Below are 14,263 nucleotides of genomic sequence, written 5' to 3' on the forward strand. Positions count from 1 at the left end.
TTTTTGTTTTCGGTCATTTGGTTTTCGGGGTTTTTGTTTTCGGGGTTTTGACCTACAACCGTTTGAAAATGAAATAGAAAAATTTAGGAATATTAAAGATGATGGTGATGAATGTATACCGACGATCTCGATCAAAATCCGTGGAATTTTTTCCTATTTATCAATGTGAATACAATGTTTTTTTTTCTTGAAAAATTTCATCATTGATCTGTTGCTGTTTAGTAATACAAAAAAAAGAAAGAAATTCCAAATTCAATTTTTTTTGTAATTCTTTTCACTTTGAAGTTTGGATCAAAATTGGATTATAGAATAGAAAAAAAATTCTTTTAAATTCTTCTAGCTGTTTTTAATAATATCTAATAAAATTCTCATAGTTTTTTGTCTTTTAATTGAAATAATATTAATAATACATGATTCGTTAATCTACAACAACGACAAATTTTTTGAATTTTTTTTCAGTGCAAAAAAAGATCATCATTCTCGTCCAAAATTCTGTGAAATAAGAAAGAAAAATGAACTAATATTGACTAGAAATGAAACAAATGTATATGATGTGATAGTCACGCCGTTTCCGAGCTGAAAACCTGATGGTTGATTCATTTGAATACTTGTTATTGTTTCAAACTAATTTCAAATAATGAGAAATAAATTAACAGTGAAAAAAAACACAAATTCACAATATCTTACCTTGAATAATGAATAATTACAAATCAATTTCCGTTCACATGTCGATGATAATGTTAAACATTTACGTTGTAATCGCAATGTTTTTGCGTGGTTCTGTTTGATCATATTGCAACCAATGATCAATACTGATAATGTCACAAATTCAAAGTATGCTATTACAATGTATAGTGATAGAAATATAAAATTCTGTTTTGTCATCAAGATCAGATAAACGATATATGTTATTGTAACCGTTATTAAAGTGAAAATGACCGATAGATAACGTTTTAATTGTTGGTTATAATCATGAATTTCACGTTGTAACAGAGCAAATGATTGATAATAATGTCCAATCATTTTTCCTGTAAATAATTGACGAAAATTTTGGTGAATCATTTGTTTACGCTCAAAACGTGATAATCGTTCATAAAATCGTTGTAATGTACGACCATGTGATTTTTGTCGCAAATTTATATAATATTGGGCCATGAATATTATCGATGATATATGATATATGCCTTTGAATTAGGAATAATTAATTAGAAATGAATCGATTAATGTCTCTCTTACCTGCAACCCCATTAATACCCCCTATTTGCAGATTAAATATCCAAAAAAATATCCAGAATATCGATATTTGCCATAATGATTGTAGAATAGTCATTGTTATTATACCTATAAGAAACATTATACACATGGTTAATGTTCCTATACGATTCATTGAAAATACACGATCTCGAATCAATGTATATTTATTGGAATCTTTTGTGGTCAATTCACGATATCTTCGATGTTGTATTGGTAATATAAAATAGAAATGTTGATAATATCGAGATGATGCATAAAAACCATTCAAAAGACCATTTAATATCCATATAATCATTGTAGTCATTATATAATGTAATCCTTCGCTGGGAAATAGTTTAATCATTGCTTGATAAAATTGATAATTTTTAATCCATTCGAATTGTCCAATATAAATAAAAGCCATAATCATAACTAATATGGATGGGATGAAAAAAATTGGATGATGATGTGGTGGATTCATTATCTTGCCAATTGGTTTATTATTGATTGGATAATTATTTTCAATGATTTGTTTTTGCATTAATTCATCATATTTGAAAATATAAAAAAATTGATTATGCAATTTCCGATAATAATCGAATTTCATCAATTTTTTCCATAATTTTATCTCTAAATCGAGAATGGCATTCATCATTGTTGTTGTTGTTCACACATAGCGATGATACTAAATGAAGATGATGGTGATTGTTCATCAACCAAATGCAGATATGAAATTGATTTTCATGGACAAAAAAGAATGAAGAATATTCATTTTTTTATTGTTTCGGATTTAAAATTACATTTCGCAAACAGACACTGTATAGGTGTGAGTTTTTCAACGAAAAAAAAAATTATCCTGAAAATAACATAAAATTTATGACTTTACTTTGAGAAGGTTTTATTTTTCTTTATTTCAATAATAATAATATAATTTGATTGACAGCTACGATAAAAACAATATTGATTTAAAATTACAATCAAATTATGTGCAATAATAATGGTTATAATGATGATGATAGAAATAAAAAAAAATAAAAATCATAAAACATTGATAAATTGATTCAAATAAAACCAGTGATTATTGAAATGAATTTTTAAAATACTATTGAAATGATTGATCGTTTTTTTTGGAGGAAGGAGTGGGGTTTTTTTTAAAAAATTTTTACTGATAACAATCGCCAGTCAAGTTGTTGTGAAATGAGAAAGAAAAATTGATGATGACGGTGATGAATGTATACTAGCCGGCTAACTCGATCGAAATCAATTAAATTTTTTTCTTATTTTTCAAACCAAAAATCAATGTGAATACAATGTTTTGATTGGAGAAAAAAATTTTTGTTAATCAACAACAACAACAAACTTTTTAAATTTTTTTCAGTGCAAAAAAAAAGATCATCATTCTCGTCCAAAATTCTGTGAAATAAGAAAGAAAAATGTACTAATATTGACTAGAAATGTAACAAATGTATGTGATGTGATAATCATGCCGTTTCCGAGCTGAAAACCTGATGGTCGATTCAAGTGAATATTTGTTATTGTTTCAAACTAATTTCAAATGATGAAAAATAAATTAAAAATAAAAAAAAATACACAAATTCACAATATCTTACCTTGAATAATTGATAATTATGAAAAAATTTCCGTTCACATGTCGTCGATAATGTTAAACATTTACGTTGTAATCGCAATATTTTTACGTTATTCTGTTTAATCATATTGCAACCAATAATCAATACTGATAACAATACGTAATGTCCATGTACTACCACAATGTATAGTGATAGAAATATAAAATTCTGTTTTGTCATCAAGATCAGATAAACTAAATATGTTATTAAAACCGTTATTACAGTGAAAATGACCGATAGATAACGTTTTAATTGTTGGTTATAATCATGAATTTCACGTTGTAACATAGCAAATGATTGATAATAATGTCCAATCATATGTCGTAAGAATAATTGACTGAACTTTCGATTAATCTTCTCTTTACACTCATAAAGTAATAATCGTTCATAAAATCGTTGTAATGTACGACCATGGGATTTTTGTCGCAAATTTATGTAATATTGGGCCATAAATATAATCGATGATATATGATATAAGCCTTTGAATTAGAAATAATAATTAAAAATGAATTGATTAATTTGTTCTCATACCTGAAATTGAATTAATTGTCCATATTTGCAGAATAACTATCCAGATGAATGTCCAGAATATCGATATTTGCCATGAGGGTTGTAGTATGGTCATTGTTACTTTACCTAAAAGAAACATTATGCAAATAATGTATGATTCTATGCGAATAATTGAAAATACACGATCTCTAATCAATGTATATTTATTGGAATCTTTTGTGTTCAATTCACGATATCTACGATGTTGTATTGGTAATATAAAATAGAAATGTTGATAATATCGAGATGATGCATAAAAACCATTTGATAGACTATTTAATGTCCATATAATCAATGCAGCCATTAGATAATGTAATCCTTCGCTGGGAAATAGTCTGGTCCATGTTCGATAAAATTGATAACTTTTAATCCATTCAAATTGTTTAATGTAAATAAAAGCCATAATCATAACTGATATGAATGGGACGAAAAAAATTGGATGATGATGTGGTGGATTCATTATCTTGCCAATTGGTTTCTTATCGATTGGATAATTATTTTCAATGATTTGTTTTTGAATTAATTCATCATATTTGAAAATATAAAAAAATTGATTATGAAATTTCCGATAATAATCGAATTTCATCAATTTTTTCCATAATTTTATCTCTAAATCGAGAATGGCATTCATCATTGTTGTTGTTGTTCACACATAGCGATGATACTAAATGAAGATGATGGTGATTGTTCATCAACCCAATGCAGATATGAAATTGATTTTCATGGACAAAAAAGAATGAAGAATATTCATTTTTTTATTGTTTCGGATTTAAAATTACATTTCTCAAACAGACACTGTTTAGGTGTGAGTTTTTCAATGAAAAAAAATATCCTGAATATCACATAAAATTTATGACTTTACTTTGAAAAGGTTTTATTTTTGGTTTTATTTTCAATAAAAATGATATGGTTAACTGCTACAATGAAAACAAAAATTATTGATTTAAAATTTCGATCAAATTAAGTGCAAAAATCATTCTAATGATGATGATAATAATAGAAATAAAAAAATAAAAAATCATGAAACCTTTGTTTAAACATTAGCGATTTTTTTCACTTTCAATTTCATTTAATAAATAATTTGTTTATCTAAAACAACAAAAATTGTCCACAATTAGTGATTTCTTTCTAAGTTTAACAGAGCAGTGAAAGTTTATGTCTTCAATTTTCGGTTCTTACATTTTAATCTGGTATTATCGCCGCTAACAACTTTAATATAAAACGGAAAGAGTGATAGAGTGAGAGAAAAAGAGAGAGAGAGAGAGAGAGAAACTGGCCAACACACTAATGACGACGGAATTATTAGATTTTTTTTCTACCCAAATTGAATTCTCGATGTTTGTTTGTCTATTTTCTCTTTCTGTTTATATATCGTTGTTTTTTTTCATGTGTGATTGTTGAGTATTGTTGACATCACTTTCTCACACACTTTTCGAATCATTTGATTATAAAGATTCATCGGAAATTCTTTCTTACTGATCCTTATTTTTCTGTGATTGGAATTTTTTTTTGTATTCTTTTTTTTCGCTTTTGGAATCTTATTCTTGCCAATTCCAATATTAGTGATGGTTTATGCAAACTATCAACGATAGATTGATTTATAAAAATTTGATTTTGGAAATGTTGCTGCTGTTGTTGTTTTGTGTTTGTGAAATATTCATGCCAAAGCATAAAGCATGTAGAATTTGATTTAAATTTTTTTTCTCGTTCGTTCGCTTCAATGAATACATGAATCGATTTTATTTGATGAAATTTTGTTCAAAAAATTTTTTTTTCTTACCAAGAAAATTTATTGGAAATTTTTGAAAAAAAAAATTTGTCACTTTTTCCCGAAAAAATTGCTCGACTATGAATTTACATGTATAATCAATCGATCGATTGATTTATAGATAGATATGATCATGCAATTTACAAATTCTAAAAAACGTTCCATATCGTTTGTTATTTGTTGTTAAATACTTATCTAACTGCCTTGTTATGGAAAACCGAAATTCAAGTTTTTTTTGCATTTATTTTTTTTCTGTCAACTTTGCATTCCGCCAAAATGAAGAAAAAAAAACAGAAATGCTGATGATGATTAGATTAGATTAGATTAGTTTGCAATGCCGCTGATGATATGAATATTTTGTTTTTCTGCACAAACAATCACTTTTTTCATCACATTTCTTCTTTGTTTTGATGTATCCAGAGAATTTTCGCAAATGATGATAAAATTTATTACCATATTTGAGAACAGTAAAAGAAGAAAATTTGATTAAAATAACTTCGTGATGTCATTTTTTTGGTCTTGTTCTTGAAATTCATGAATTCTTGAAAGTCATCATCATCTTCATCATTGAAAACCATTTGTTCAATGCACATTTGATCTTTTGCTGTCATCATTAGTTTTTTTTTTGAAAAAAGGAGTTTTCACTTTTTTATTACTGCAGATGATGATGATGATAATGATGCCATGATCGAGTGTGTTGGCCTCTGTTTGTCAGTGTTATTATTTTTTTTGTTGTTTCAAATTCAATTTTCTAGAATTACAAAAACAAAAAAAAAACTTGTCTGTTTTTTGTTTTCTTTGGTCTAATTCTAAATTTTTCCATTAGTTTTGCTTCATCCTAGTGGATATTATCAATTTATAATCGGAAAAATTTTTCGAATCAAAATGAAAAAAAAACATTGATCCGGTTAAACACACGCACACACACAGACAAAATTTTCAACAATCTCGGATATTGAACTGTAGAAAAAGTTTTTTTTCATTTAAAAATGGCTTTCCAATTCGAAAATTCTAATTGAAAATGAACATAATTCTTATTTTTCCGGAGAAAATCATTTTATTTTTGTGTGTGTGTGTGTGTGTACCACAACAATTCTATATCGGGAAATCAAACTGATTGATTGATTGATTGATTGATTATTTCAACTTAAATATTGTACACATTTTCTTATTACCAGACAAATATCATTTAGGATTTTCTTTTATTTTATTTGAAATTTCTTTGTTGTTGTTTTGGACTTGCTGACTGTATTTATAAATAACACTTTGTTGTTATTGTTTTTGACAGAAACCAGATGATAATATTATTTCGAGTTAAGTAAAGTGAGAGAGAGAGAGAGAGAGAAGAAATACCGGATAAGAAAACTTTCAGTCAACATCATCATCATGATTCACCTTTTCACTGTATTTTTTTGACAAGAATTGATTTTTTATTTGGCTATTTTTAAGTTTATTTCAATATTTTTTCAACAAACACAATTGCAATTTTGATTTTTGAATTTTTTTTTTCAGTGCAAAAAAAGATCATCATTCTCGTCCAAAATTCTGTGAAATTAGAAAGAAAAATGTACTAATATTGACTAGAAATGTAACAAATGTATATGATGTGATAATCATGCCGTTTTCTAGCTGAAAACCTGATGGTCGATCCAATTGAATATTTGTTATTGTTTCAAACTAATTTCAAATGATAAGAAATTGATTAACAGTTAAAAAAAACATAAATTCACCATATCCTACCTTCAATAATTGGTAATTATGAAACAATTTTCGTTCACATGTCGAAGATAATGTTAAACATTTACGTTGTAATTGCAATATTTTCACGTTATTCTGTTTAATCATATTGCAACCAATGATCAATAATGATAATGTCCCATAATGTGCCTGTGCTAACAGAATGAATAGTAATAGATATATGAATTTCGGTTTTGTCATCAAGACCAGATAAACTAAATATGTTATCATAACCGTTATTAAAGTGAAAATGACCGATAGATAACGTTTTAATTGTTGATTATAATCATGAATTTCACTTTGTAACATAGCAAATGATTGATAATGATGTCCAATTATTTTTCGATGTAGAAATTGACGAAAATTTCGATGAATTATTTGTTTACGCTCATAACGCAATAATCGTTCATAAAATCGTTGTAATGTACGGCAAAGTGATTTTTGTCGCAAATTTAAATAATATTGGGCCATAAATATCATCGATGATATATGATATAAGCCTTTGAATTAGAAATAATTATTAGAAATGAAGATTGTGGGTTGAAATAGCCAAAATGAAAATAGCCAAGGCAGAAAATATTTGGCTATTTTCTGCCTTGGCTATTTTCAGTTTGGCTATTTCATATCGCAACCGAAATGAATCGATTGATGTGTATTCATACCAGCCATTGTATTAATTGTCCATATTTGCAGAATAACTATCCAGATAAATGTCCAGAATATCGAAGTTTGCCATGATGATTGTAGAATAGTCATTGTTATTTTAGCTAAGAGAAACATAAAAGCAATAATCAATGATACTATGCGAATCGATGAAAATAAACGATCTCTAATCAATGTATATTTATTGGAATCTTTTGTATTCAATTCACGATATCTTTGATGTTGTATTGATAATAGAAAATAGAAATGTTGATAATATCGAGATGATCCATAAAAACCATTTAATAAACCATTTAATGTCCATATAATTAATGCAGCCATCTGATAATATAATCCTTCGTTGGGAAATAGTCTAATCATTGTTTGATAAAATTGATAATTTTTAATCCATTCGAATTGTCCAATATAAATAAAAGACATAATCATAACTGATATGAATGGGATGAAAAAAATTGGATGATGATGTGGTGGATTCATTATCTTGCCAATTGGTTTCTTATCGATTGGATAATTATTTTCAACGATTTTATTTTGCATTAATTCATCATATTTGAAAATGTAAAAAAATTGATTATGAAATTTCCGAAAATAATTGAATTTCATCAATTTTTTCCACAAATTTATCTCTAAATCAAGAATGGCATTCATCATTGCTTTTGTTGTTCGCACAGAGTGGTGATACTTGATGATACTGATTGTTCATCAACCGAATGCGGATTTAATTTTCATTGAAAAAGAATGAAGAATATTCTTTTTTTTATTTTCATGTATAAAAAAATTGAAAATTACATTTCACATTCAGACATACATACAGTTCAGGTGTGAGTTTTTCAACGAATTATCCTGAAAATCAAATAAAACTTATGACTTCACTTTCAAACTTTTTTTGATTATTTTTTTTTCATTTTTTGTTCATAACAATCGTCAGTCAATTTTTTCAATTGATAAAATTTATTACCATATTTAAGTGCAGTAAAAAAGAAAATTTGACTAAATTAAATTCGTGGTGCCATTTTTATTGTTTTTTTAAAGTTTATTTCAATATTTCTACAATAAACACAATTACAATTTTTATTTTTGAACTTTTTCCGTGCAAAAAAAATCATCATTTTCGTCCAAAATTCTGTGAAATAAGAAAGAACAATGTACTAATATTGACTAGAAATGTAATAAATGTATATGATGTGATAATCATGCCGTTTTCGAGCTGAAAACCTGATGGTCGATTCAATTATTATTATTATAAACTATAACAGACACACTGCCATACCGGCACTTGTGTCATATACGAATAAACGAAAGAACTATTAATAAAGTTAATATAATAAAGTTATAAATGGTCGATTCAATTGATTATTTGTTATTGTTTTAAACTAATTTTAAATGATGAGAAGTTGATTAACAGTAAAAAAAACAAGAAATCGCTATATTTTGGTTTGTCCGGATGGTTTCTGGTCAAAAAATGGCCCAAGTTTTCAGTTTTTGTTTTTTTTTTTTTTAGTTTTTTTGATTTTGAGATTTTTTAAAAATCATTTTTGTCAAAAATCCTGTGAAATAAGAAAGAAAAATGTACTAATATTGACTAGAAATGTAACAAATGTATATGATGTAATAATCATGCCGTTTTCTAGCTCAAAACCTGGTGGTCGATTTAAATTGATGCCAGTTATTGTTTCAAACTAATTTTAAATGATGAAAAATTGATTAACAATGAAAAAAATGCACAAATTCACAATATCTTACCTTGAATAATTGATAGTTATGAAACAATTTCCGTTCACATGTCGAAGATAATGTTGAACATTTACGTTGTAATCGCAATATTTTCACGTTATTTTGTTTAATCATATTGCAACCAAGGATCAATACTGATAATGTCACATAATGTCCATATGCTGCAACGATAAAAATTAATTGAAATATAAACTTCTGCTTTGTCATCAAGGTCAAATAAACTAAATATGTGATTAAAACCGTTATTAAAGTAAAAATGACCGATAGATAACGCTTTAATTGTTGATTATAATCACGAATTTCATGTTGTAACATAGCAAATGATTGATAATAATGTCCAATCATATGTCGTAAGAATAATTGACTGAACTTTCGATTAATCTTCTCTTTAGACTCATAAAGTAATAATCGTTCATAAAATCGTTGTAATGTACGACCATGTGATTTTTGTCGCAAATTTATATAATATTGGGCCATGAATATTATTGATGATGGATGATATATACCTTTAAATTAGGAATAATCATTATATATAAATTGATTAATGGGATTTCTTACCTGCAACGGTATTAATTGTATATATTTGAAGAATAAATATCCAGATAAATGTCCATAATATTGATATTTGCCATAATGATTGCAGAATAGTCATTGTTATTTTAGCTAGAAGATAGATTATGCAAATGGTTAACGATTGAATACGGATTATTGAAAATACACGATTTCTAATTAGTGTATATTTATTGGAATCTCTTGTGTTCAATTCACGATATCTTTGATGTTGTATTGCTGACACAAAGTCTAAATGTTGATAATATCGAGATGATCCATAAAAACCATTTAATAATGCATTTAATGACCATATAATTAATAAAGCCATTATATAATGTAATCCTTCGTTGGGAAGTAGTCCAATCCATGTTTGATAAAATTTAAAATTTTCAATCCATTCAAATTGTTCAATTGTAGTAAAAGCCATAATCATAATTAATATTAATGGAATGACAAAAATTGGATGATGATGTGGTGGATTCATTATCTTGCCAATTGGTTTATTATCGATTGGGTAATTATTTTCAACGATTTTCTTTTGAATTAATTCATCATATTTGAAAATGTAAAAAAATTGATTATGAAATTTCCGATAATAGTTGAATTTCATCAATTTTTTCCATAAATTTATCTCTAAATCGAGAATGGCATTCATTGCTGTTGTTCACATAGATAGAGTGGTAATACTTGATGATGGGGAAGGTGATTGTTCATCCACCAAATTCAGTTATGAAATCTATTTTCATATTTGCATTTGGTTGATATACGTTATTTGACACATTGAAAAACAATATTTTTTTATTGCCAAAGATTAAAATTTACATTTCACATACACAGTTCAGGTTTAATTTTTTTCAAAAAAACAAAAAAAAAAAAAAAAAAAAAAAAAAAAACAAAAAAAAAACAAAAAAAAAACAAAAAAAATAATCTGAAAATCAGGTAAAAATTTTGACATTACAAAGAAAAGGTTTTATTTTTCTTTCTTTTTTTCTTTTATTTTTCTTTTCTTTTGTTGCATTCACCATGATTTCATACCGTCTTTTTTACGATATAGATCGATCGTTTCTTACTAGATATAATTTGATTAGTTAGCAAAAAAAAAAAAAAAAAAAAAAAATTCTTTCGAAATCATAGTTTGAGTATTTTTTTTATTCGGTTCTTACTTTTGTAAGAAAAAAAAACTTTTTTTTTATATATAAAAATATCATCAATAGGAAATGCAATTGAATAGAAAAGAAAAACAATAATGTCAACAATTCATAATAATGATAAGTTGAATATCACGATAAAAAAAGAACTATTGATTTGAAATTTTTATTAAATTATGTGCAATAAGGATTCTAATGATAACAATAAGATGAATAAAAAAAAATTAAAAAAAAAATCAAAATAAAAAGTGGTTAAATTGATTCAAATATAAAAAAAATCAGTGATTGTTGAAATGGATTTTTCAATTACCATTCATTCAAATATTGAAATGAAGGATCGTCGTCGTTCTGGGATTTTTTTCCTAATCCTTGTTCATAACCAATATTCAGTCATGAAAATTGTAATTTTTTTTTCTTGTTAATCGATAAAATTTAACACCATATTTGTTGCAAAGCAAGAAAAAAAAAATTTTTGATTAAAATAACTTTATTATTCATGTTATGTTCTGTTATTTTATAATAGTTTTATTATCAATAAGTGTAAAAAAAATTCTAATTAATCTATGAGTTTTATCAACAATATTGTTTATATGTGATGAAAAATTTAACTTTAAATGATATCGATGGTTATTTTCGGTCATTATATGCAATTGTAAATTTGATTTCTGAATTTTTTTCAGTGCAAAAAATAAAATCATTATTCTCTACCAAAATTCTGTGAAATAAGAAAGAAAAATGTACTAATATTGACCAGAAATGTAACAAATGTATATGATGTGATAATCACGCCGTTTCCGAGCTGAAAACCTGATGGTCGATTCAAATTGATGGAAGTTATTGTTTCAAACTAATTTTAAATTATGAGAAATTGATTAACAATGAAAAAATACAAGAATTCACAACATTTTACCTTGAATAAATGATAGTTATGAAACAATTTCCGTTCACATGCCGCCGATAATGTTAAACATTTACGTTGTAATCGCAATGTTTTCACGTTATTCTGTTTAATCATATTGCAGCCAATGATCAATATTGATAATGCCACATAATGTGAATGTGTTACCACAATGAAAAGTAATAGAAATATAAAATTCTGTTTTGTCATTAAGATCAGATAAACTAAATATGTTATTGTAACCGTTATTAAAGTGAAAATGACCGATAGATAGCGTTTTAATTGTTGGTTATAATTATGAATTTCACGTTGTAACATAGCAAATGATTGATAATAATGTCCAATCAATTGTAGTAATAATAATTGACGCATCTGTTTACTCTGTTTACGTTCATAATGTAATAATCGCCCATAAAATCGTTGTAATGTACGACCATGTGATTTTTGTCGCAAAGTTAAATAATATTGGGCCATAAATATAATCGATGAAATATGATATAAACCTTCGAATTAGGAATAATTATTAGAAATGAATTAAACAATGTGTTCTTTTACCTGCATTTGCATTTAATGTCCATATTTGCATGATAAATAACCAGATTAATGTCCATAATATTGATATTTGCCATGATGATTGTAGAATAGTCATTGTTATTTTACCTAAAAGAAACATTATGCAAATGGTTAATGATTCTATACGAATCATTGAAAATACACGATCTCTAATCAATGTATATTTATTGGAATCTTTTGTGTTCAATTCGCGGTATCTTCGATGTTGTATTGGTAATAGAAAATAGAAATCTTGAAAATATCGAGACGATGCATAAAAACCATTCGATAGAGCATTTAATGTCCATATAATGAATGCAGCCATCAGATAATGTAATCCTTCGCTGGGAAATAGTCTAATCATTGTCTGATAAAATTGATAATTTTTAACCCATTCAAATTGTCCAATATAAGTAAAAGCCATAATCATAACTAATATGGATGGGATGAAAAAAATTGGATGATGATGTGGTGGATTCATTATCTTGCCAATTGGTTTCTTATTGATTGGATAATTATTTTGAATAATTTGTTTTTGAATTAATTCATCATATTTGAAAATGTAAAAGAATTGATTATGAAATTTCCGAAAATAGTTGAATTTCATCAATTTTTGCCATAAGTTCATCTCTAAATCGAGAATGACATTCATTGTTATTGTTCATACAGAGTGATGATACTAAATGTTAATGATGATTGTTCATCAACCGAATGCAGATATGGAATTGATTTTCGAAGGAAAAAAACAAAATTCATTTTGTATTTTCACGGATTAAAGATTTCTTTTCACCCACGAGCACACACGCAATGTTCAGGCGTGAGTTTTTCAACGGAAAAAATTATCCTGAAAATCTCATTAAATTTATGTCTTTACATCAGGTTTTTGTTTTCTTTTTTCAAATAATAATAATATATGATTGATTGCTGCAATGAAAACAAAAATTATTGATTTCAAATTTCCATCGAATTATGTGCAATAATGATTATAATGACAAAAATAATAATTTTATTTGCTAAAAGCGGGTTGCTCCATTTTAGCATTTGCGTTTAAAAAAAATTCTAATGATGATAACAATAATAATGATAATTTTATTGACTACAAAGTTCTATATAAATTGCATGTTAAAAAATTTAGCCATGGATGGTGAAACAGGGAAATATTTGAAAATCGTGTTCATATGTCATTACAATATTTTTTTTTCTTTGTATAAGCTTCATATAAGGATCTGAAAAATATCATTTGTAAGTTGGTGAGATTGAAAATAATACACAACATGTTAATAATAGTTAAGTAGATACTAATAAATCAAACAAAAACAAAATGACGTGGACCATATTTTGAGAGACAGTGCAGCGTGGTTTGAATTGATTTGGCTAAAATTTTATATTGTAGCGAATCGATTTTGTTTTTTTAATTTGTGATTAAACCGTATTTTGATGACCATAAGATATTCCATTATATAAGTTTATTCTCTTTTTTCACACGAAATTCTTCATGTATTACCAATAAGTGTAAAGAAAATTCTACATAATCTATTAATTTTATCAACAATATTGTTTATATGTGATGAAAAATTTAATTTTGAATGATATCAATGGTTATTTTCGGTCATTATGTTCAATTGCAATTTTGATTTTTGATTTTTTTTCAGTGCAAAAAAAAGAAAATCATCCAAAATTCTGTGAAATAAGAAAGAAAAATGTACTAATATTCACTAGAAATGTAACAAATGTATATGATGTGATAATCATGCCGTTTTCGAGCTGAAAACCTGATGGTCGATTCAAATGAATACTTGTT

General features: G+C 26.3%; 2 protein-coding genes across 2 annotated transcripts in view; one reads left to right on the forward strand and one right to left on the reverse strand.

Moving 5' to 3' along the window:
* The window catches only part of LOC124492719 (prolactin-releasing peptide receptor), a 61,215-nt gene that overhangs the window by 23,859 nt on the left and 23,093 nt on the right, over positions 1 to 14,263 (forward strand). The gene's annotated exons all lie outside the window — the stretch shown is intronic.
* LOC124492720 (uncharacterized) lies at positions 11,654 to 12,943 on the reverse strand. The gene is made up of 3 exons (XM_047055698.2): positions 12,466 to 12,943; positions 11,923 to 12,413; positions 11,654 to 11,859 (listed from the first exon to the last, which is right to left on the reverse strand). Exons 1-3 carry the CDS (start codon positions 12,941 to 12,943, stop codon positions 11,710 to 11,712), a joined length of 1,119 nt encoding a protein of 372 aa, XP_046911654.2. The 3' UTR covers positions 11,654 to 11,709.

This window comes from Dermatophagoides farinae, chromosome 1 (genome assembly GCF_024713945.1).
Source record: "Dermatophagoides farinae isolate YC_2012a chromosome 1, ASM2471394v1, whole genome shotgun sequence".
Taxonomy (NCBI): domain Eukaryota; kingdom Metazoa; phylum Arthropoda; class Arachnida; order Sarcoptiformes; family Pyroglyphidae; genus Dermatophagoides; species Dermatophagoides farinae.